This window comes from Poecilia reticulata, chromosome 13 (genome assembly GCF_904066995.2).
Source record: "Poecilia reticulata chromosome 13, P_reticulata-male-v2, whole genome shotgun sequence".
Classification (NCBI taxonomy): domain Eukaryota; kingdom Metazoa; phylum Chordata; class Actinopteri; order Cyprinodontiformes; family Poeciliidae; genus Poecilia; species Poecilia reticulata.
In genome coordinates, this window is record NC_088842.1 from 118409 (window position 1) to 144578 (window position 26170).

At 40.3% G+C, this 26170-nt stretch overlaps 1 protein-coding gene across 6 annotated transcripts in view; it reads left to right on the forward strand.

Annotated features, from left to right (window-relative positions):
• The window catches only part of snx19b (sorting nexin 19b), a 55190-nt gene extending 29278 nt beyond the window's left edge, over nt 1-25912 (forward strand). For 4 of the 6 annotated variants that reach the window (XM_008425253.3, XM_008425254.3, XM_008425252.3 and 1 more), the window contains 3 exons: nt 17369-17553; nt 19601-19688; nt 21544-25912. In XM_008425253.3, coding sequence (XP_008423475.2) covers nt 17369-17553; nt 19601-19688; nt 21544-21667 — 397 coding nt within the window. In that variant the 3' untranslated portion in view covers nt 21668-25912. Of the gene's footprint in view, nt 1-17368; nt 17554-19600; nt 19689-21543 lie in introns of those variants that run through there. The other 2 variants (XM_081614607.1, XM_017308269.2) reach the window with 2 other exon arrangements.
• The last annotated feature ends 258 nt before the right edge of the window (nt 25913-26170 follow it).

Sequence of the window (26170 nt, forward strand, 5' to 3'; positions counted from 1 at the left end):
GCACAGAGGAGGTGACTTCCTGGTGCTGGGAAGACAGGATGCTTGACATTCTGTTTGGTTAGTTGCTTGCAATTTCTGCAGTGTTTAACAAGCTTCTCGTGAATGTCAGCCACCGTCCAGTCTTTCAACTGCCTACATTTGAATATGAGCGACAGTTCAGGATCAGGGCAGTTCTGGATAAACATGGCAGCTTGATCACAGGAGAGAGAGTAAAAAGCCTTATTTTGTCTCTTTAAAGAGTGCTCTGTCACATCCAAAGCTTTAAGCATCAGCCGATAGTCAAAGGGATGTTTATCGGGGTGGGGCACAGTAGCATAAAAGTCCTCTAAAGGCAAGCTAGAGGACATAGTATCACTGAAGTGCTGCTTCAGTATCTCAAAAATGGGCTCAGGTCCTGTAGTCAGATTTAAAACTGACTTACTGCATATGTCAACTTTACCTATGACATGCGCTTAGACATCACCTTATCAGCCTGTTCAGCCACAGGGGTGACTTTCTTTCTCATATAAGATATCATGACCTCGCAGTCTTGGACTGAACATGAACCATGAACCTCTTTAAAACTCAGTTTTTTTCACATCAGGTCGAACAATAACATTTAACATGGCAGACTCATTAGCTGCATCTCCAACCATTCCTGGACCCACTGTATTACTCAAACAGGTCTCAATGCAAGATGCAATACTTTCACCTATAGAAACTCCAATTTGTGAAGCTATGTCACCAAAAGTCTGCCATCAACATCACACTGTGGCGCATCAACAGTGTCAACTCTTTCACCCAAATATGCAAAATTTGGTTTTGGTCTGGATGCTTCTCGGGCGTACAAAAACAAACCTCTACCTCTAGCAACTGAAGGCATAGGAGTAAACATTCCAAGCCCCCTTCCCCTACCAAAAGAATTGTTGCTTGCCATAACTCGGCACTTAACGATCAAAGGCAAAACAAAATAATCGTTTTTTTAGTTAATTTGAGCATTTGCAAATGGTAGATGAATTGAACTTGAATAGCGCTTTATCCAGCCATTTCGACCACTCAGAGCGCTTTACACTAGAGTCACATTCACCCATTCGCACACACATTCATACACCGATAAGCAGATCGGTAGGCAATTTGGGGTTAAGTGCCTTGCCCAAAGGCACATTGACATGTGGCAGGAGGAAGCTGGAATCAAACCTACAACCTTCCGATCACAAGATGACTACTCTACCCACACAGCCACAGTCGCCCTACAAATTAAACACGGGACGAAAGTGCACCTTCAACAAATCAACAAATAAAACCTGAGTGAAAAAACTGTAAAAGCATTCAAACAAATTTTATCTCAAAGTGTCCCTCCTTCACAGAGAGAGCAAAGAAAGGAACCAAAATCTCTGGTAATAACCACAGCACACTCACACATTAGCTGTGCACAATGACACAAATCGGCTAAAATTAAAAAAAATAACTCCACACTTTCTAGACCAGTGGTTCTTGACCTTTTTTGAGGTACCGAACTCACCAGTTTCATTTGTGCATTCACTGAACCCTTCTGTAGTGATAAATAAAATATAATTTTTTCCCCCCCAATTCAAGACATAGCAGCGACCCAACTAGAGTCTAGTTGGGTCACCCAATGATCACTAAGTCTTCTTGAAAGGTAGAGTCTCTGAAAATAGTTCTTCAAAATATAGTCAGTGTTTTCAGCAAAGTTGAGCTGACTGTCCAGGAACGACCCAAGGTATTTAAAATTTGCCACAGTTTCAACAGGTTGGCCATCGAGAGAAACTGGAACCACTTTAAGGACTTCTTTAGATCATTTAATTAGCTCTACATTCTTAAGAGAATTAAAAATTAATAAATAATAAAGACTTTGCAGTATTCTGATTTAGTAATGTAATTATATTAGTTGTGTTACCACCCCCACACCACTAGAGAATGGACCTTACCACAGCGGCCGCGTTTCATTGGCTAATGCCCATTTTACGTCACAGCGCAGCTACCACGTGCGTTACCGTCTCACAAACTCATGCTAATGTACATTGTGGACTACCAGACCGACAGAAAGTTTTTGCGTCAGGACTCGAAAAAAAATGGTTCTCCATCAATGGGGTATCTGTACAGGCGATGTCAGGTATCCTGATCGTGTTTGTGGAACTAAAATTCACAGATTTCCAAAATCTGAAACGGAATGCCTTGCTTGGATCAAAGCTTGTGCACGACCACATTTGCAGCTCAACCGTTGTAGGATCAATAAGTACAAAGGAGTGTCTGCTGGCGTAAGTATTATTGATTTGCTTTCCTTGTGTTTAGTGAATGAAAAAAAGTCGATAATAAACACATCCATTATGAAAACCTTTTAGCCAAGTGCAGCATAATGGCAGTACCGATACAGCTTCTACACCTTGAAGCCTGTCTGTTACAGCTTTACGTTAGCTGAACAGATCAATATGCAATGTGTACCGTATCTGACATACATTAAAGATTTTGTTTCACCTGAAAAGGCTTTTTATTAAACTGTAATCGTGTTAGCCACGCTAGCACAGAGTACCATGTATAAGTCCTAGGCACATTCAAACCCTCAAAACCATGAATGTCCGACTTACCCAGCCTTGCAAGAACAATAGGCATCAGTGATCTTGTCCACAGCAATAGTTATGCTGAGGGTCTGAGGATCTTCTGTTTTTCTCATCGACCGGTAGCATTTAGCTGTGACGCACACAAAGTTAGAGGCATCGCATGGCTAAAACACCTTGATGTCGTCCAAAAAAGATGACATGAACTTGTTGGTTCCCTTGTCCATTGTCGTGGCTGATATTTTGTGAAAATCCGGCAGAAATGCTACACTAATCGACTCAGAAATACTCTGCAGAGAGTCAGTCGAAATGAAATATGCCATGTTCAGACATAGGAGCTAAGCTGTTAATGTGAGACATGTAGTCAAGTGGGACTTTCGAGGAGCGTTTCTGGGCGGAGCTTGGCAAGGTCCATTTGGTAAAAATGTTGAGCTTTGCTGAAGTAATTAAAGGCACAAGTTCAAATCCATGCTGAGAGTGGAACTCCTTCAATCAGTGCTCCTCCGCAGCACTGATTGGCTAAGCAATGTAACGTGATCCTCTGCAGCAAGTGATGGCAAAGCGGGCCGCGTCATCACAACTTTACACAAGTGTGTCTTTACCTCCGCGGCAGAGGCTCCGCTGAACCCCTGAGACCGACTCATCGAACCCAGGTTAAGAACCACTGTTCTAGACTGACCACCGCTACACTACCGAAGCGACGAAGAGTCCACACGGGGCACTGCGTCTGATACTGGGACCAATGCGCCACCCACAATCCGCCAAAGCGCCAGAAAGTAGACACAGCCCACGTTCCAGGAAGTAAATGTAGTTGAATAACGGGTCACAGGCACCAATGTAACCGATAATTTGTGCTCGGGTACTAGCTCAGTTCAAATCAGTTCTACGTTGTGTAAATAAGGGCCAGGAGACAGGATGAGATGAAACTTGTTTATCTATACGGAACAGAATATGGACTGATCAGGACTTAGGTTCATTATAGTGGGTACTGCACCTCGCGCCCAACCACCAGGAGGGGGTGCTGTTTCACCCATTACACTTGAACCAAAACTTGGAAGTAATGACAAGTGGAATTCTATATAATATTAACTATGTTACACTAGCAGCTAGTTATCCACACTGGAGCCTGTCATGAATGCTAAAGCTTGTTAGTATGGCCGCTGATGGCAATAGGTAAACAATTTTCTCATGTCCCAGATGTTATACTGGGGACAGTTTTCACACACACACGCACACACACACACACACACACACACGCACACACACACCCCCACACACACACACATATACACTGTTTAAAAATATTACATACTGAAGCTTTAATTGTTTGAAATGGTATGAAATGGTAAAGGGTGATTTTACCTGGGGCCCTGCCTGCGCCACTTAAATGCAGGAGAGAAGAGCAATAGTGTGAGGTGGCTTCAGGTATGTTTGTGTGATATCAGCAGGACAGTAGTTTTGGTTTCTTTAGTTTCCCCTCTCTCAGAGAGGCTCTGAGATCAACTCCCTAGACATTTGCCACAAATGGTTTTAGCATGTCCTCCCAGTATCCTGAACGTGCAGACGGTATTCTCAGGATGCCATGTGCTGTGACCATATATTCTCTGGGGTGTCAACACAAGAGTATTGTTTCCCCATATCGAGTTTGAGAGCACTATTTTGAGAAGTGCCACCCACCAAGCATGAAAGGGCTCATGCATTTTGTTCACTCCATTGCAGTTAGACAGCAGCGTGTCAGTGGCCTTGCCCCACACCTTAATGTTTACATTCGCACTTTAAACACAGGAAAATAGCTGCAAACAGATGCACTGTTGTACAGTGGTATATGTTTGACCCCAAGTCAGACCTAAAAGTAGAAGTGGAGCCTCCTGAACAACTATCAAAGATCCACCTGTGATTTCTAAATGGTGAAGTCTTCCACATACTGGTGCGTACTGTGCGTAGTCAGTTAGCAGCTTGGACTCTGTGCACACTGTTCGAAGATGGTTGAGGTTTCAAAGTTGAGCATTCCGAATTTACTTGACAAATTCCTTCATTTCCCACAATCCAAATGGACACCAGCAGGTTTGAGGAGCTAGCGCTCCTAACCCTGTTTCTTCTGTACCAGGGTAGCCACCACACAACAGTTAGTGTGGCACAGAGTCGCAGTCTGACTTCTGTTTGCACCGATTCTCAATGTTATCAGCTTGGCATCATGTACAAAACAGTTAAATATTAACACAGTTTCTTGCAGAGCAGTTTTCTGTGTGACACAGAATGTGTGCACGGTGGTAAAAACGTACCTTTGCATGGACTTCTCTGGTAAACTGCCACATTAAGTGTGTCTTGAGAACTTGTGGATGTCCTCCGAGTGAAGCATGTGGGGGTCTTAAAAACCAATGAAACAATTGTCTGTTCCAGCAGCCATTGTGCAACATACAGTAGTATAAACAGCTTACCAAATGTGCTGGAAGTGTGCTTGGCATGCTAGATGACGGGTTGTGCTCAGCTGGGGTTGCTAGGTAACAAGGCAGTGCTCACTGATTGTGGCTTAATAATTGGGAAGTAAAATTTTTTACATAGTACAAAACATTGACTTATTTCCAGAAAACATATGGGTGTTTTGTTTAAAGGTTGTTTTCTCCCTGATAGTCCAGTAGACTATGTTCAATTGGAGACCAAAATTGCAACATTTGTTAAATTTTCAGCTGGTGCATTTCTCTTTCATACCGTCTGTAATGAGCCAAAGAAAAACTTGTTCCCCTCCTCGCCTATGGGGACGCTCCACCAAGAACCATTGAAGGAAATGACACAAAAAACTCTGAAGAAAAAACTGAGCCAACTTCCTTCTTTTTGAAATGTAAACAAAATGGAGTGGCATCAGATTTTAATGGTTGTAATATTTCTCTTTTGGGCAAAAGACCACAAGCCATTTCTTCTATTAGTGTTGGATTTGTGTTTGTTTTGATTGTATTTACCCAGGATACCCTGTGCTATCCGCTTCCTCCTTTTGGAGTGGTCTCTGTGATCGGTTTTCAACCCAAAAACTGATTGCTGTTCTCGGGCTGACTACAGTTCTTTAAAAAGCCTGACTTGCCGATTCTGACTTTGGTTGTTAGAAATTTTTTGTCTGAAATGTTGCAAAATATAGCAAGAAAGTTGCTAAGTTGGCAACAAACGTGCAGACAGGAGCCGGTGGATGGGTCTGTTAGTCAACCCTCTTTCATAGCAGTGTTGGTTCTGTAGCAATGACTGAGTTTTTTGCCAGTGTATAGGTTCGGCTTTACATTTACATATCAGCTGGGGTGAAAGCAGGGGGATACGGTAGGGTTCTGCGTACCCCTAAAATATTTAGCGGGGGTACGCAGTACCTGCTAGAGAGGAGCAGCTGTCTGCTGTAAAGAGTCAATGGGTTCACTGTGCAGCAGTGAGTTCACCCACTAATCAGCCGTGACTGATTAGTTTTTCAAGAACAATCTAAAATACAACTTAATCAGTTAACTTTTTTCTCATTTCATATCGTTTCTGAACTCTTCATGCTTTACTAGAGCAGCGGTGCGACACGTGGATCGTGGAAGGTTTTGAGTCGATCTCAGCATCAGGTGACAAACTGAACGCCACCAGGTCGCTGAGACCAGGAGGTCCTCCTCTGACTGACTTATCAAAAAGTTTGTAACTTTAATAAAGAACAACAACAAAATCAACAAAACGTGTTCAAATTAATGACCCAACAACAATAATAATCTCAGTGATTATTGTTTCAACAAGGTGTTGCGCAATTCTGTGCGTTTCGGTTCCATTACCAAAATAACCAGCAGAGCAGGAGTTAAAATGAACCAATCAACCACCGCTGTGTTCAGGGAGCTTATTAATGATGCAAAATAAATATCAAGCCTGAAAACCTGATATCATAACGGACTGAATGTTATGTTTTTAACGTAATCTGTGCTCGGCTCGAGAAGCGCAGGTTGTTGCCGCGGCAATGGTGGACTTAACCGACAGAGAGACGGAGAATAAAAAGGTGCGAGTGGTTTAGAGTAAATCACCTGTTCGGGTTGTTTTACCTTTGCTGTGACGCATCACAGCCGCTATAGTTTCTGAAAGTTCAATAAACTGCAAACTTGGACTAATTGTCTCGTTCTTTGTGAATATAGCCTACGTCATTTACAGCAAACATCAAACACGGTAAATATGTTTCATTAAGTATTTAACAAACAAATGGCTTCTACCGCCATAATTATCTGAAATTAAATTGTCTAATTAAAAAAAAAGTTTTATTGCTCTCTGGCATCTCGCTTTGAGCTCAGAGTCTGAGAGGCTTTTCCTCTATCAAACTATTTTTTTGCCTCTTATTTAGTGTAAATATTGATGTTGATTAGACTTAAATAATAACTTTTTTCAACCTTTATAGCTCCACTGTTGAAAATGAGGTTCTAACATTCACAAATGACAGTGAAATAAAATCCAGTCCAACATCTGGTTTGAGGTGATTCCTCTGGAACCTGTTGGAGGAAAAATATCCCAACTTCAGAAGATGAGCTTTAACCTAACAGAGCTCTGTGGTTCCTCCTGTCAGTATGAGAGTCAGGGTGAGGAGGCGCCATGTTAGGAAGAGAAGTGGAAGCTGCAGGATCTTCAGAACAAACAGGTCATGATGCTGGGCTACTGATTATCCCTCTGTCTGGACACAGGATCAATAGAACCAGTTTAAAAGCTAAAATGAATGGTTATATGCCAGACATGGAAAACTGGGATGCTCTCCATGCCATGATGTTCAGGATTTAGGTCTCATGGCATCTCAAGGTGTCAACCGTGCAGCCAGTGGGCTGAGAGAAAATCCAGCATTATTTTGTAGCAATTCAAAAGCTACCAGCTTTTATCGCTTCACAAAAAATATTAATCAGCACAGAAACTTTTTGTCATAGTACCCCCAAGAATTTAAAACTACTTTCACCCCTGCATATCAGTTGATCACAGATCTTCTAAAATTGAGGAAATCGGGGCCGATTTATCGGTGCACCTTTATTCACATATGAATTCAAACCACACCATAGTTCACTTCAACCAGTCTGAGATTGAGGTTTGTAGGCAGGCCAAAGTTCTCCACATCAGAGTTCCATTAGGCATTCACACCTCCCGAAATAAAACAGACTTTCTAGATACACAAACTATAGTTTGAGTCAGTCGGACCATACAGCAATGGTGTGAATGCCTTCAAAGTGCTTAGACTGTTTCCAGAAGCAGCAGAGACCCAAATGGCAGTATAAAAGCTATAAAATGTGAATTTTGTGTAATGGGTTTTCAAAAGTGAGTTTTTGCATTAAATTTAGTTTTAAAAAGAAGCCAGCTGAATGAACTAGCTTTTATGATTAGCATCTTCTTTATTTTGTATTCAACCAATGACCCAGAATGCATTTGGTTTGGTGTTGTGCATGGTAAGCATTTCTGCAAACCTCACATTTGTAGACGAGCTGAATCTATTTTCAGCCGAATAAGAAAGTTCTATGGAAGTTTTTACATAATCTGAAAGCTAATGAGCAGGAAGCAAACAGCAGCTCCAGGCTGAAAACCTTACTCTCACTGGTTCACTGCACACACCGTATGTGTTTTTGAATTTAATTTGGAGTTTGGTGATAATAGAGAAAGTGTGTGATAACTGAAGTCAAATCAGGGTCCAAGTGAGTGAGAGACAGAAATGCAGGGAGAGAGGAAGAGACATTGGAGGCTGAAAAAGCCATTTCCTAAACGGGGTTGGAGAGGTCTGGTTTGTGATATGTCTGTTTTTTATGGTCCAGTTCATGATGAATATACTTTCTTTCCATTCACAGTCAGGATGGAAAATCCAGCTTGAGCCAAACTTTTGTCAATGTCTTATAAATAAAGGAAGAGTTGCTTTTTTTATTGGCTAATACAAATACAACTGAAATAGCCATAAAAACCACAAGCCATTTCCAGTTTAACATATCAGTTTAGTAAATGCATTCATACATTTTTGTTCAGGTGTACACTGTGCAGACTAATACATTTCTCTTCCTCTACTCTAATACCCACTGGAATGCTTTCGATTCAACAATGAGATGGAGAAACCAAGTGAGAATTGATGACGATGCATTACATAGACTGCACTTCATCAAAATGGATTGAAAAGTTCTGTTTTTTGGGACATGGTCTGCTGATAGCCTGTGGTCAGTTATGTTGTGATGAATGACGCTATGACAAACATCTTGTGCATAAGTTTAAATTTATTGTGGATTTTCTTTAATCCACACAGTAGACATACCAGGCTTTTCGGTTTTCAGCTCTAGATGGGTGAGGCTCATGGTGGCAGCATATTAGTTGCTCTGTTATGCTAATTCTCATTTCTTCTTTTGGGGGTTGTCCAATCTATTTCTTATGTTTTTCTCATCTTTTTTCTTCTAAAATTTGATTTTGGAAGAGATTCAAGGGGGGACAAAATATTGCAAAATTTATTGCAAATACTTTTAACCCTTGTGTTTACAAATGGGGTAAAACCGACCCCACTCCCGTATAACTTGTGTAATTTGCCTCAGTCCTCGCACGCACAAGGGTTAAAGTAATTTTGTTTGCAAAAAAAAGACAAAAACAATTGCAAATTCCTGATGGGATTGATAAATAATTTGGCCCTGTGTGGATTAGAGAGAAATTCTCACATATGCACCTAATTTTTGTTTTGTTGGTATCAATTCACCCAATGTTTCTCTTGACCGGAGTCTATATACCTCTTCTTCTAACCACATGCAGCACCTGCTACACAACATGACATGATTCTTTATTTTTGCTTTCTGAAATGGTTAATATTTCCATAAACAATTTGAATGGTACTGCGAGTCCTCACTAACAGCTTGAAGATACAGGGGAGAGTGAAGGGGCGTAGGAGGAATTTGGTCTCTTGTCAAAAGCTGACATGGAGAACGCTCTTGCTCATTCTTTTACTATTACTCGTTCTGATTCTCCTTCTGTTAGGCTGTTAATTAATACCAAGAGATCTCAGTCAGTTTTATTCCTGTTAAAACTGTATCATGCATTATTACTGAACAGGAGTCTGCTGATTCCTTATCACAGTGATGTGAGAACTAAATCTTACTCTAAATAACTGACCTCAGTAACATGTACTTGACCTCAATATAAAAATCAGTGTTTTTTTTCTGCAGTGAGAAGAAAGGTTAGACTTCACTATCCATTTTTGTTCTCCTCTGATGCATTTCCTTGACACATGGAACCTGGAGAGAGAGAGTCAGAGATGCCTGCTGGGAACCAGTAAGCTTCTTCTGTCAACAGAAATTATCTTCCTGGCTCGGGAGCCAGTGATGAGATAGATGGGTTTACATGAAGGATTTGGTGGTGGTGAGGAAAGGAAAAGGAATGTTGGATTTGTTACATAATAACATGTGTTATCTGTCTAACCCTGAAGAGCAGGGCGAGGTGGGACATTATGAACAGGCTGTTCCTGAGAGCAGACGGTCAGACCAAGTCCTCGTGGTTGGATCAGGCTGTCCGAGGGGTTTCTATCTCACATCATGTACATGTTAACACCATGCCCAGTGTAGTGTCACTGTTTGCATAAGTCAGTTTTCTTTTCAACAACTTTTTCCTGAGACATATTGTCCATTACTGAAATGAAAAACATCTCTGTGACAGAGCAGAGCTGGAAAACAACTCCGGTGGTTTTCATGGTCACAGTCTCAGTCTCAACTGGACCACAATCTCTCGTGTAGAATTACTTGGCATTTGTCAGCTTTAATTGGTTGAAAGTGCTCTATGTGTATTAAGTGTTCAGGATCTAAATCCATGTGTGGTTGTCTGATCTGAAGGGCAAAGTAATCTTTCTGGTGATTAGCATAGACCCTCGGTAGTGATGACAGCAGAGACTCAGTTCAGTAGAAGATGTTGCATAAACTTAGACATTGAGCTTTGCATGAACATAATAGTCAGAGCTCTGACCTCTGTGCAGTATGACAACTCTAGAAACGAGGGTTTCTGTGCTGCTTAGGCAAAAACCTGTTAGCCCTTGGAGTGCATTAGTGGCACAGAGAATAAGCACAACGCACATATGGAGGCTTTAGTCCTCGATGCTGCCGTCGCAGGTTCGATTTAAAGCCTGGCGACCTTTGACGCATGTCTTCCCCCTTATTTCATTACCCACTTTCCTGTCACTAAACTATCAAATAAAGGCCACTAGAGCCAATGAAACCTAAAAGAAAAAAAAGAAACCTGTCAGCCCTACGTGGCGTGGGTGTTTCAGTCTGGGCCTGAGCCCATGACGTCACACGTCTGTGTTTTGACCAGATAGGAGGACCGAGGTGCCACAATAATCCCAGTAAAACCAGGGCCAGCACACACTCACTCATTCAGACATACAGCGAGGACCTTAAAAAGCAATCAGATGTGTGTATGAGCCTTCATGAAGCTGCTGATGTGATTATATATTTGGGCTGGACCTAAGAAATGCTTCACAGAGGCCAGCATTGCAAACTATTGGATTCAGTGGTCCAGAAACTTATAAAAGGGATTTCTGTGCTCATTAGTAAAATCATATTGGTTCTGCTGATTGATTTTTCTCTCCAGATCCTTGCCCAGATGTTGAATGGGTAGATGTATGGATGGATCAATGGAAGAGAAATGCATCCAATATGCAAATTCCTCTCTCTGGTATAAAAGCAAGATTTTCATCACTTTCTTAGAAAACATATTTTTAATTTGGTTTTGCCATAACTAATAATAAAGTCTGTATTGACATGTTGTTTACATCTGGAAATTTTGCGTATGTGCAAAACACTGGAGCGCAATAAGACCCTTGTTTTACTTGCGATCCATAGCTGTGTAGAACAATTATTAACAAAATGAAACCTAGAGATGTAGGTATTATTATTTTACTGCAGCGCACCACAGCAAAAGGAACATAACGCATACAACCATTGAAGAACACTCAACCAAAAATAATCTGCTTTTTTTTCCATTTTGTCTTGGTTTTGCAACACACAGACCAGTTTTTTTTTATTGTTTATATATATTGTTTTCAACAAATTGACAAAACTGCAGTTATCAAAATACATTGACATACAAATTGTCGATCAGTCTGCTATAACCAGTTAGTGTGGGATGACGCCAACAACACTGGGATCTTCTATTAGCGGTTCTCAACGTGGGCGGTACCGCCCCCCAGGGGGCGTTCAGAGGACGGCAGGGTGCGCTGGCGGACATTTTTACATAAGGGGGGACAGACACTATTTCCAGATAAAAGGTAAAATAATATTGTTGAAGTGCCATGGGCAGGGGCGCAACTACACATTATTCAGGTGGATGCGAAAACATAAATCGGCGCCCCTCACAAAGGAGCGTAGAAACATACGCTCCCCCCCAGCCCTCCTCCTCCAGACGCCGATACGTTTAGGGCAAAACTCGCTACATTTACCCCGTTATGTGCGCGAGGTGAAGGAGCATAAGGCGCTGAAGTGTACAGGAAAACATAATCGTTGCGCCGATTCAAAACATCTACAATAATGATAGTAACATTATTAATAATAAAATAATTGTCAGTGCAAAGTAGCCTACAAATTCTTTGGTGGGGGGCGGTGAGGGACCTGGATAAAGGCTAGGGGGGCGCTGGCCCTAAAAAGGTTGAGAAACACTGATCTATATCGTCTTCATCCGTTGATGAGTCCAAGCAAGATCACAGCTCATTTATATCACCAGAAAATTTATTTAACAAAAAGTTGTTAAATAATGGCAGTACCAGAACTGAACTGTCATGTCAGTCTTATGCACACCCCTTCAAATAAAGTGTTACCGTCAAAATTAGGTGCATAGATGTTAAGAAGGGCCTGAGGGACAGAATTAAGGATGTCAGTAATAAGAATGTATCTCCCGCCTGAATCAGTCACTTGTGACTTAAATATGATTGGTATGGTTTCACGGATGAGAATGGCAACCTCTCTTGCCCTGGAGGTGAAGTTGGATTGATACACTTGCGACACCTAGGACGTCCTCAAGCGTCTCTGCTCTGAAGGTGAGATATTCGTTTCCTGTAAGAACACAACATCAGAAGACAGATGCTTTAAGCGAGAAAAGACCTTGCCCCTCTTGAGAGCCCTACCCATACCCCTACAGTTCCAGAAAGAAAGAAAAGAAAAAGGCACCCACCCATCCTCCTGCCCCCCCTTTCACCCTTGAAACCAAATACATTAACCCTGAACAACCCACCTCCCAATACCACACTGCAGTGGAAAAAACAGACAGTGCTTCCCCTTGAACTAAGGGAGGCTGCTGGGAACTGACCAGAGCAACACACTACGGGAACTTCCATAACCCCGTGAATCTCCAGGATACAATAAACGGTGTAAATGGGACAGTGATCAGGTATATAGAGACGGCACAGGGATATGCAAAACAGAAAATATTGAAGCTAAAAAGAAGTTAAATACTTTATACCCGGCATGACCGCTGACAATATAACATGTAGCTAATATATGGCAAAAAAAAGAAAACACCACCAACTGTGCAATGCTTTAAGGTTCAGAATTTTCCTTTGACCGAGGGAGTAAGACCAGTGAGACTAGGTTCAGGCATCTGTAGTGGCAGAGATGGAAACAGCGAAATGTTCAGCCTCTGCCGGGGAGAGAAAAGTCTTAACAATGTTGTTGTGTACAACCTGCAGCTTGGCTGGATATCGCTGTGTGCACTTAGCGCCTGCCTCGGTTAGCTTCTTCCTCACGTTGTTGAAGGCCATCCGTTGCGCCACAACTTCAGCTGTGTAGTCAGGAGAGATGGACATACGGGCTCCGTTGTACATCAGGGTGAATGCAGGCAGCTTAGTCACAGAATGTTAGCCAGGTCTCTGTCGTTGTGAATCTTTGCGATGATAGCTCGTGGTCATTCCACGGGTTGTGGTTTCGGCCTAAGAATACGGTGGACACGGTCAATATTGATGGGCTTGACAAAGTTATCCTTCCCGAGTACCTCCGGTAACAGCCGTGAAATAAAGTCAGTAGGGCGACCCTGTTCCTCGCCTTCTTTAATGCCAAGCACCCTTATGTTGTACTTGTGGGACGGACCTTCCAGATCACTTAGCTTTACCTTCAACAGGGCGTTGGCTTCCCGGAGCTCATCCATGAGCTCCATGAGTGAATCAGAATTCAACACCAAAAAACAAGCAAACATACAAAGACGAGAATAGCAATATGTTTTCAGGCTTCATTATTTATTCATGATTTTACGATTAGTAAGTTATTGCACAAACAGTGTTGGTTAATTTAAACACCTGCTCTGCAGTGGCGGAGCTAGACTTAAAGTTGGGGGGCCAAGGGGAGGCCAGGACTATCTCTGGGGTGGGGCAAAATTTAAAATGTGTGTGCGCACATCTATCTAGTCGAGATATAAATAAAAAAAAATTCCCTTCTCACCCTCCGCGGGTGGTCTGTTTCATCCTCTGAGCTCAGGTCCTCTACCAGAGGCCTGGGAGCTTGAGGTTCTCCTCCAGTATCTTGGCTGTGCCTAGAACTGCACATTTCTGGACTGAGATGTCTGATGTTGTTCCTGGGATCTGTTTTAGCCACTGCTCCAGTTTGGGGGTGACTGCCCCGAGGGCCCCGATGACCACAGGCACCACTGTGGTCTTCACCTTCCAGGTCTTTTCCAGTTCCTCCCTGAGGCCCTGGTATTTCTCCAGTTTCTCCTTTTTCCTGATGTTGTAATCACTTGGTATTGCTACATCCACCACAACGGCTTTCCTCTGTTCTTTATCCACCACCACAATGTCCAGTTGGTTCTCCATTACCATCTTGTCTGTCTGGATCTGGAAGTCCCACAGGATCTTAGCTCGGTCATTCTCCACCACTTTTGGGGGTTTTTCCCCACTTTGATCTCAGGGCTTCCAGTCCATATTCGGCACAGATGTTCCTGTACACTATGCCCGCCACTTGGTTATGTCGTTCCATGTACACTTTCCCTGCCAGCATCTTGCACCCTGCTATTATGTGCTGGACTGTCTCAGGGGCCTCCTTGGACTGAGATGTCCTCATCAGGGCCGTGCAGAGACACTACAGGGGCCGGTGCTCAACAACAAATAAGGGCCCATCTAACCACATTCTAGGACAGAATATTAAAGCCTCTCAGCTTTCAGAGTTTAATAAACAATGATAAATTACAAAATTGTGATATATAATCAAAGCTAAGGAAAATCTCCATATAGAGCATAGCACTATGCATAGATATTTTACTAGTAATTTCTTTCTGCAGGTCTATTTTGTTATAGGAAAGTTTTGCAATATTCAAACCCGCAATTTAGCAAGATATGTAAATCAGAGCTGGACCACCAGACATATTTTATCTTTACATAATTACACTATTAAAATATAAACAAGGGCACAATGCAACCTTTCAGTGACTGTAATCTATAAAACAGAGCTGCCTGTTTGCTGCAGTGGAGATGAAGACGGTCCATTCAGGAAAGCAGAGCTGCAGCAAACTTTAACTGGAACTGCAGAAAAAACAAAAGCAAAAATGTAATTGTTAATGAATGTCACCATGAGAAAAACCTACTGAGTTTTGCTTAAAAAACTTTTTTAAACAATTTAAATCACACATTTTTGTCTCATGAAGTAAATTTTTTTTGCAAAACAAACTTATTTGCGCTTGTCATAAATCTTTTCTTGATATTCTAAGTTTTTGTTTGTGACTCAAAGTTTTGCTTGTGATTCTCACATGATGTCATGAGCAGGACCCAAAATTACAACAAAACATTTCTGATGTGTGCAAATAACTTTTTAGTTCACAAGACAAAAATTTGTTATTTAATTAATTTAAAAAAGTTTTTTTTAAACAAAATGATTTGTTTTTAAAAAAAGAAATAATTACAATTCCAAAAGTTTTGACTACAATTTTATTTTACTTAGGTCAGTTTTTTTCCCCCCATTGAATAATTGGGAAACAAATGTAACTTCATACTCTGCGAACCAGAACCTAAACTTACTTAAAGTCTGGGTTGAGTTTTTTTCCCCCTTCATTAATGACACACATTTATTACATATATTGTATCTATCATGGTAGCTAGCAGCTAGCTAATCTTAGACCTGTAAAATTCCTGGATGAAGATAAATAATTCATAATGTTAATTCATATGTTTTGGCTTTAGACAGTTAAAAATCATGCAGTGCCATCCCACCTTTGCAGCGTGCTTCCTGTAGTTCCACCCTTCAGATGTTGGTCAGTGTCAGTTAAAGAACCTAAAAACAATCGGAGCTTAATGGTCATGGCTATTGGGATGTTTGCTGTTCCTGGATTGGTTGTTTTGCAAACACCTGCAAACTGCAAGTGCACCAGAACTGTATTTTGGCATTTTGTTTAGAATATTTTAGATCATTTCTACAGATAACTAGGAGTTACAGAAAAATCTCCAAATACTTGAATCTGCAAATACTGAACCACAAATAGGTGGGGGTCCAACTGCATCAATGGTGAAGGTTTGCATCAACCTTAGAAACAAAGAAATACTCCATTCATTGCTGGTTGAAGCTAGGCATGTGGACAATGATGTTTAACATTCCCCCTCGACTTCTTAATCCTCAGATAAACACACACACTTTATCACTTAGTTATGGATGTAAAGTTTGTGAGCATAAGGAGCTGCAGCCTTGGACAAACAGAAACAACAAGCTAAAGCTCTGTGACTTTGTGAGGATTCATTTACAGTAGGATGGTGATTCCATGCTCTCTTTGTAAATCTTTATAGGTCGAGGCTGTTTGTTCACCATCCCCTGGAGGATTCTATGTACTAACTTTACTTCATATGGGTTATTTTGAGCTGTGGACAGGGAATGACCCTGTCAAAGCAACTGGTCAGTACAAACTAAATGTTGGTGGCAAAGGATCTGTGTGAACCATTTGGAAATATTACATCCATAAAACTTATTCATACAGCTTCCACAGAAATCTGCAGGTTTAGAATCTCATTTTGGGACCATCAAATGATTCAGTTTTAATTCAATTCAGTTTATAGCCGTAGCACCAACTTACAACAAATACCATTTCAAGGCACTTTACAAAAAAAATCATTTTACTTCAATCGCGCATACAATCCCATTGATCCTAGTTATCAAACTGTACAGTAAGTACAATTAGTTATTCAAAATATTCCACTGAGCATATGCTGAAGGAGGAAACCATTTATAGAGATCGCTTTTTATTTTTCTCTTTGTTGAGGACAACTGAAACAGAACTGAACCATGACATTTTATTTCATTCAGATCCTCTTAAAATCTGAATGAAACATGTCAGTTGTTGTTTAATCATAAAATGTGGAGAAGGTCAAGGAGTATGAATTCTTTTACCAAACACAGTATGTTAGAAATCTAGAATATAGTTCTGTGAGAACTTGTTTGAGCTGTTCAGAGATGTTTTCTTTCCATAACGTCTTTGAAGTCTGGATAGCATGTTGGCTGTTTCTGCGGTTCACATGGTAAATCCCAGCAGGAAGAAGGCCAGGTCAAAACCTCCAGCAACTAATGACCTATTACTTTACTCTTCATAAGATGTTAAATTCAGCTGCTGTGTTTAAGACGTTTGGGAAATGGGCTCAGTCTGACACCACTTCCTGTACAAGGCTGTGCCAGGACTGCTCCTCTGGTGCTTCATAGCTTCCAATCTCCGTGGGAATGCAGCTTATGTGTAAAACTACCAGCTCACTGGAACACTGAGTATTGGTCCGGGCTGGGAGTGGAACGTCTCCTCAGCTCAGCGTTGGGTCTAGCCAACTGCTGAACCAGTCAGTGCACAGTGTTAACTACAAAGCACTGTTGTGTTGTTTCTGTGTGTTTCAGATGGCTTGACGTGAGTGTAGCCAACCTGACGTGCACCAAGTACTGGGTGGTGTACCTGCAGGTAATCCAGGAGGCAGTGTGGCCGGGAGGTGCGCTGCCAGCCGCCCCACCACCTCATCGCACCCAGCAGCAGAAAGACAGCAGCAAGCAGCAAGCCTTAGATGGTCTGATGAAACTTCTGCCAGGTATACAGAACCTGATATCATCCAACATGCCATCACATATTAGCCTTCCTATAGGAACTAGCCTATAATCCAGCAGAGGGCCAGGTGATTTGCACCTGACTCACCCTGTGGTTATAACAAACAACAAAATGGAGCTGGAAGATGTCAGCAGCTACAAACAGGAGAAGTAAGACGGCTTACTCTAATGGTGGCCTAAAAACACAAGCAGTAAAGTCTTAATTAAAATAATGTCAGGTTTAATTCAACCTTAGGCCTCAACTTACAGTGAATCAATTGGGTTGGACAGGGCTCTGACAGAATGTCTATGGGCTCGGTCCAGGTCGGGTTGGATTTTTTAGGCCTGATCTTAAACTCTAGTATAGATTTCTCCTCCAGATGCAGACCAGGAGGAAGTTGTGAGGTTGTGTTCACACCCCAGCAGATGAAGCACTCATAATATGTGTGTCCATTTCATTTCAGGTTTAATAGTTTGGGGCCACAGTAGTCAGGGATTTTTGTCACTGCATCAATCTGCTTGATTGATGTGTGATGGGTTCTGAATTCTCTGTTCAGCCTGTTGACTATTAATGAAACCTCGTAAAAATCAAATGCAACTAAATAGTCCATGTCAGTATCATTTAAAAATTGACTGGTAAAAATAGAATATGATTACATTTTTTTCACACCGTCAGTCAAAATGACAGACAACAAAAAAGTCCACCGCGACCTCTGCTGGAGTGTTGCTTTGATTCTTTCATGCTGAGGAATCCTTGAGTCTCCCATGGCAACCATTAGGGTGTCTAAACACTTGCTCTTACAAAGCTTTGCCTTTTCATCCAGCTCAGTCTCCAGCTGAGCTTCCGCTCATATATAAAGCTTCTGAGAACATTTGTAAACGACATCATGGAAAATTATTATTCTGATGATGTACTGAAGGCGGAGTGTCGGAAAGAATAGGAGCTTTTTAAAGAGACAAAGACCCAATTTCAAGGCATCAAATCGCAAAGTCAAATTTCATGTTTGATATATTTAGGATTTTTATAGCAACTAAACTTATACTATTGTGGAAAAACTTTGAACTTGACCTATCTGCTTTGACTTACTTAGGAAAAGGATCTTTTTGTTTTCACAGAAGGAGGATGTGAAAGTAGACAGTTATATGAGATGTATTTCTTTCCATATGAGTCGTGGCTGAAACTGTAGAAACTGGTGCAGACCGGTTCTGTGGGTGGGTTTGAGAACTGTATTGCTTAAAAGCATGTTTTCACTGTGCAAGCTCGTCCTCAGTCCTGAGAACCTTTATTCTTGAATAAATTAGTAGAATGACAAAATGTGGATTCTGTAGGAGTGTCATCACTTATTAATAGAGAACTTCCAAGACAGTACTTACTAGAAAGTGCTATAAAATGGCACTATGTGCCTGGAAAACCATATACTGCCTCTTTAATATTACATTTCTTCAAAGTAAAATGCAAAAACATGTTTTTTCTTCTGCTGCTAAAATAATCTGTAATGATATTACAGTTCTGATAATGTTATCTGTAAAATAATTATTTTTATTATGTTAATTTGGCTTATGCAAAGAAAAATCTGTAATAATTAACACTCTGTGCTCGACCTGCCAGTTTAGGTGGAGAGTTTGCAGCTAAACTGTGTAGAATGCTGTCCTGGTTGTGGGTCTGCTTAGTCAGGCAATTTGCTCTGGTACCAACTCTGCAACGTGCTGGTTGTAGCTCACCAGATAAGTTTTCAACAAATGTAGATGAATAAAACTAATGGTGTAATTCAAACAGGAGATTGTTTTCACTGTCTTCTTTTAACTGACCTGGAGTGTTGCAGCAACAAGTGTAATGGATGGAGAGACGGTGCTTTGTTAGTTTATGAAACATATAGGCAGAAAAAACTCCACTAACTACCACTTTGTCTGGAATCTCATTTAGAGGAAATTCAACAGTTGGAACTGAAAATGCTCAGTGTTGGACATTTTTAATAATTTGTTTGTCTTGATGTGGGAAACCACCTCATGCCTGGTCACCACAAACTGCCAGCTTCATCTTTGTGTCTTTAGATCTGATCTCAGATATGCTGGGTTCTGATAAGTACAGGCTGAGCTGGCGGACTGCTCTGGATTCTTTTCAAGACCCCAACATTAACAGGTAAACATACACAACACACCCTACGCTATGATGGTTTCATTTACTCCTCAGCTTTTACATATTATTTTACGCTACCAGAAGGACTGCTATGGATTCTGTAAAAATAATTATGAAAATCCTCTCTTTTTTGAGTAGAAGCTGAAATGATCAGATTTTTGTTCATCAGTATAAATGTTTTCTTCACAGTTCAGGTGAAAAACAGTTCCATGAAGACCAAAAAAAAAAAAATCCCAATTTCTAAGTATTTTAATCTATATTATTTTTAATTGCAGAACTCTTCTAAAGAATGTTTGGACAGATTAAGAAGACGAGTCTTTGTCCTTTCAGGACTTCTGTACCGATAGGCCAGCATTGATATCTGATATTAATACTGTTGTTGTGGCTGATAACCGATATTATATATACATATATAGTACCACTTTTCTGACCCCTTTGGAAAAAAATGACCACTCAACTTACTTCACCATTGCTTCTATGCTTTATTTAAACTCCCCACAATCCTTTGCTGCATCACTTTCACTGCCACATGACCAATCTCCTTCCCTTCCCCTCCAAAGACAAACAGCAACAAGATGGAAATAAATATCTGTTGTTAATATGTAGAAGGAGCAAATATGCTCTTAGTAAACAATCTATTTTTTTATTTATTTGTAACTTATTTTTTATGGAACTTTTCTTGGGTATCAGCGTGTTTACATCCTTATACATCATCTGTTCATTAGTAAACACACTATTAGACTCAATCTTGACGATCAGTAAACATGGACTCTTTAATTATCTGTTCCTATCAAGTCATTTTTTAAAATTTTATCCTTCTTTTTAAAAGCACATCTCTGGCTAATATAAATGAAATTTATATGCTACGCCTGTGTTAGCATATAAATGATATTCTGCCAAAGATAAATTCCAAGCAGCAGAGCTTCACCAGGTTGTTCTGGTGTCCTCTGCTTTCCACTCAGATCCCACCTGGATACATGAGAGGAAACTTTTAAATGGTTCATGTAGCTCGGCATTAACATTCAGCTTTTATAGTTGCATCGTCAGACTTACGTTTTTGTTGTAAAGTCTAAAACCACAGAGGGATGGAAGAGGGTCAACGTAGGTTCTGGCAACCTAAATTCTGTCCTCATACTGGACGGTTTGTGCTCAGAGCGTTGATTAGTCTTGAGCATCCTTTAAACACCATCTACAGTCTGCAGCCTGGTTCACTTCATGTCCTTTGGTTAAAACAGGTTAGATTCACATCTAACCTAACTGTGTGGGTAAAAAGCTACACTAAATTTAAGCCCTGTTCCTTCTTTCTTAAATGACGAAAATGAATTTCTTTAATGTAAACATGGCAATTTGAAAAAGACATTTTTTGATAAAAAGTCTATGGTTTGGATGAGGTGGTTTCTTGGTTGAATCAAAATGGATGTATTTCGCAAAACTGCAATGAAAACACTTTTCTGTGCAAACAATGAAGATGACAGGAAGTTGTTGGTCATTCCAACATGTTGAATTCATAGCTCTTCTGTAAAATCAACTACAATTTTCCCAAAACGCTGCATATGTAGCCACTCCGTTTAAGGGGCAGAATGAGACACTGACAGGTTGCTAGTGGCTGATGATGATGCGCCTTGGCTGAATTATCATGTTACTGTACTTTACATCTGCTCTGCTTTTTACTGACTGATTTCATGAACAAGCTTATTTGTGTGATTTTTATTTATTTATTTTTATTTAATAGAACCACTGCAATTGTGAAATAGTGTTTTTTAGACATTAGCAGAATATTGACCCAAATTTTATCACATTTGTAATGGAAACAGTTCCTGAAAATAGGATGGTGATTAGTTGTGTTTTGTTTCTGCAGACACCTGGTCTACTGTATATTTGATCTTCTATTGGACTTCCTGGTTCCTGAATTACCAGAGGAAGATTTCCAGAGAAGCCTCCTGCAGACTCTCGCTAAGAACCCAGAAAAGATGCTGGCATGAGAAGAGAACTCAAATGCAGCTCGATTATTTTTCTTTCCTTCAGCCTAATTGGTCTGGTGGTGAAAAGCGAGGGGAATGTTCCTGTTCCATTGATGTCGGGTCATGAGTGGGACAGTTGTTGTTTCTGATTATGTTTACCTTCTTCTGTGCACATTTTAAACTCCTTGGATCACTTTGGTGACATTCTAAGGTAACATAGATACATTAGTTACTGAAGTTATTTAACAGTGATACATGCACACTGAATTTCAATCTGCTGTTGATTGTGAACCACAACCGGTTTGTGTTTGATCCCAGAGACCGGCGTATCTTTTGTTCTGATCCGAACATGTGGTAAAACCTCACCCCATCTCCAAATCTGGCTTCTTCCTTCCTGCGTAATTTGCCACCCTTAGCATGGTGGAAGGCTAACATCTAGACGACAGGACTCTGGGTTCCTTATTTAACACAATTGGATATGAACTGAAACACAACGCTGTAGTAGTAGATTCACAGTTCTACAATTGCCCATTGATGAGTTTGTCATTGTTTTGTCAGGTGAAAAGATACCTGTGAAACTGCACAGCATTTCCATCTGTTGAGTCATGCTGGCTGTATTGGTCCACATCAACAGCCTTTGCAACATGTTTCACTGCCATCTTTTCTTCTTTTTTTTAAAGAAAGCTGAATGGTCTGTTAGAGTCCGATAAGAAAAGCTGTGAAACCTTTGGTTTACCAGCATGTGGTGTTAATGTCTACAGTATATACAGAAAAAAGAACAGAAAAAAGGAAAAAGATTCCTACCCTAGAATTGCTAAAGCAGTACTTAATTAGGCTCTGTGTTCCTAAATATTTGGGTTACTGTGGACAGGGCCCACAGTAAGATTGACAGCAGTCAATGTTGCAGACTGCTGTAACATTGTTCAACTGGAAAACTGAATGGCCCCTTGTTAAAGAAATGCTCATATCTGCTACTTTATAGTTGCATGAACAGAAACATTTTCAATTTTTCAGTAATTTAAAATGGTTGCAATCAGCAGTTAGGTCCTTCTCTCTCTTTTTTTATAAAATGACTACGATATGTCGTTTTTCTACTACAGGTGATGGAAGATGTTTCAGAAAAAAACTTAATGGAACCTAATGGCAGAAGATCCAATCTATTCCTTTAAGGGTCATGATGCAACCTTATTAATACAGTTGAAGGTTTTGCACTTTGAAATGATTGCCTTAGCAGTTGATGGCATTTATTAGTGACAAAGTACAGAAACTTTTTTCTCCAAATAATATAATTATGTTTGTTACAACACACATTATTACTATTATTATGTGTGACAGGTGGAACTTCAATGAGTCAGCAGCTCGTTTTCTTCCCTCAAAACGTCATGAGCTAGTGATAGATGTTACAGATCTAATATCATTCTGGTGTTCTGCACTCATTCAGTTGTCTTCATTTTGCCTTTAATTAATTTTTTTCTTTGTAATTATTATTTGGTGTATTCATGTACCTGTTTATTTGATGCAGTATATTAATTAAGCTAGTCTTGACTTCCGTCCATAAGATGTGACAATGCTAACATATAAACTCTTTCTGACAATTTAGTTTAGATTTATCTTCTCTGTTAGCTTGACAATAAATAAATACATAAAAAAATTCACTAACTTGTTTTTAGGTAAAAAGCCAAAAAAAAAAAAAAAAGGTTCTAAGCAACCAGTGCCTGACAGTTGTGGATTTCTCTTTTGGTATCTTTATTTTATATACCGTATTTTCCTCACTATAAGGTGCATCTTCATTAAATGGCCTATTTTAAAACTTTTTTCATATATAAGGTGCATAGAATAGACGCTACAGTTTCCACCCGTCCCGTATTGAACCTGAACGGGACGTGATTTGTTCCGTACTCTACAAATGTGGATGTATAATATTAAAGAAATGGGCCCCCAGTACTTTATGTAGTAGTCTGCCCCAGTCATTGTTTCACTCATGGTGTTGGTGTTGCCATATTGTGCCCAACTGCTTTCTGGGTAACACAGACCAACCGACACGCTGCCACCGCAGTCTCCGTGTCCCCCGCCCCGAATATTGGTCCATATATAAGGCACACTGCATTATAAGGCGCACTGGTTTTTAGGTGCGTCTTATAGTGCAGAAAATACGGTAAATAGATTCCTTTTAACTAATAAGCTAACAGCAGAGTAGGACCAAGAAGAAAGCCATTTTCTACTGTCCTAAACCAATTCTAGTGCAAGACATTTTCACTACATTGTTGTAGCATCCATTTCACGGTCCATGTTTTGCATGGTAAAGTCATTATGGATTGTGTTTTCTTTTTTGTACTAAACAATAAACTCTTGAGGTTTTTAGTGGTCTAATGCAAGTCTGGCAGTGGTTAAGATGTTTTTAAACCGCATTGCATGAACTGCTACAAAATTGTCACAGTTTTAGGATCGTAGAAATCTGCTTTGGTTTAGAGCATGGTCTAGCTGTTAGACCTTAGAAGGGTTCTCTGCTTCAAGTGAGATGTTGACTCCATGTAACCTCTCAACAAAACCCCACTTTATAAAAATATCTGGGCTGTGTTAGGCAGTTAGTTGTATGTGAGGGAAGGGTCAGTTTTATTCTGTTACCAGATGAAAGCTTACAGGATGCATGTGAATTTATTTGGAAACCATATTTTATGAAGATTTGTTTAAAATTAGATACAATTTTAAATTAAAGAAAATAAAAGAATGTATCTTCTAATTCTGATTTCCTATAATACATTAATAAACAATGAATTACCAATATATGGCCAGTGAAAATTGTATTCGCTGTAATGTACATATTGTAGACGGTCACTCATTTGGTCAGGGCCGTGCGGACACCTTTGGAAGACCAAGGGCTCACAGTTATAAAGGGCACATTGAACAAGATCTTAAGACATCATACATCGTAACAACAACCCATATTAGTCTAAAAGCTTAGTCGATTACTGTAACAGTGTCTTCATAGGTCAGCCTAAAAAATCTTAGAGGTCTACTGAAGATCTAGGGCCCGATAAGTATAAGTATTGTAACACAAACCATTTATTTAAATTTTTACCGTTTGTTTATTGAGTATGACAATGCTATTCAATTTTATTTAATGGTTACAGCAGAAATAAAAATAAATAAATTGCACATTTCGGATTTAATTAACAAGCTTTGTAAAAGTGCAAAGAATCTTCTTGATAGTTTGATTATGTTACCATGGCTACAATCTGATGCTATCTGTAAGCTTAGTGTTTGAGCTGGGTTTGTTCAAAAATACATCACAGTAAATAAAAGCCAATAATCAGTGATTGATTTTAAGCTCAGCCAATTACCCTGGCCCCCTTCTCTCAGACTTCACTAAATCAATATTTAAACAGTGATGTTGACTTTGTTAGTAGGAAGAACAGCGGCCATTTTGTTTGTTCAGGCTTTATGGGGTGAATTTTATGCAAATTGTCAGCAGCAGTGTGAACCGCCTGGGTGTCGCGTTATGTTAAGGTGCAGCAGAAAGCGAACAGTCAACAGGTGGTACTGGGGCTTTGAGGTGCGTCGTGGTACCGTTTCCTTACATCAGGATATCTGGTTCTGATCTAGATATTCTGGATCAGAACCAGGATATCTCAGGCTGCATCTAGTCCAGCATGGGCCCCCTGGTAAAGTTAAAGTCAGACGTTTTCTCTGCAGCTGAAGAATTTCTGTGTTTGAAGGCGAGAAGGGTTTTTCCCACTATTTCCCTCCAGCAATCCCCCCACCCCATTCTGCACGTGCCTGCATTTGGTGTAAGGCACTAGGTTTGTAGACATTCAATGAATTTCTTAATATCTTTCTTAAAGACAATAACGGGAGCAGTTGCTTGCCAAATTAAATTTATGATGTTCCACATAAAAATAGAGTTTTTTTTGAGGAAGGGTTCAGATTCACAACATCATAAATCTAGTTTTTGCTCTCATCCTGGGAACAATCACACACCTTAGTTAGACCTATAAAGTTCATTATTTGTCACTGTACTTTACAAGAGATCAGTAAAGTACAGTTTGCTTGTACAGTCCGGGGGGATTCTGTAATATTATAACTGATTAGTTTCTCATAAACAGCTATAGAGATGCTACAGGTCCGCTGTCCTGCTGACTCCTGACATGTTGGCCACTTCTTTGGATTCCATATCTTGTGTTTCTCTGCTCTACAATTAGTGGATGTGTAAACATTTTCTGGTGTCTGCATAATAAAGTTACCAAAGCATGAGGTTTTAAATCTTGAGCTTTTGTTTGCATGTGTTATTGTCCTGGCTCGTGGAGAGCATGGGGAATGTTTTACAAGGTTTTAATAGATCTGACTTGCAGGCAGGTTTTCACTGTCTGATGTGTTTCAGAAATGTGCCCAGTCTCTTTAAGGTCAAATATGATGTCTGCATGAGGAACCAGACAAGGGAACCAGAGAAAGCGCAGTCCGAAGACCCCTTATGTTGAACACAAACTTTGGACTTTGTTTTCCCTCTCCCGGACGCGGGTCACCGGG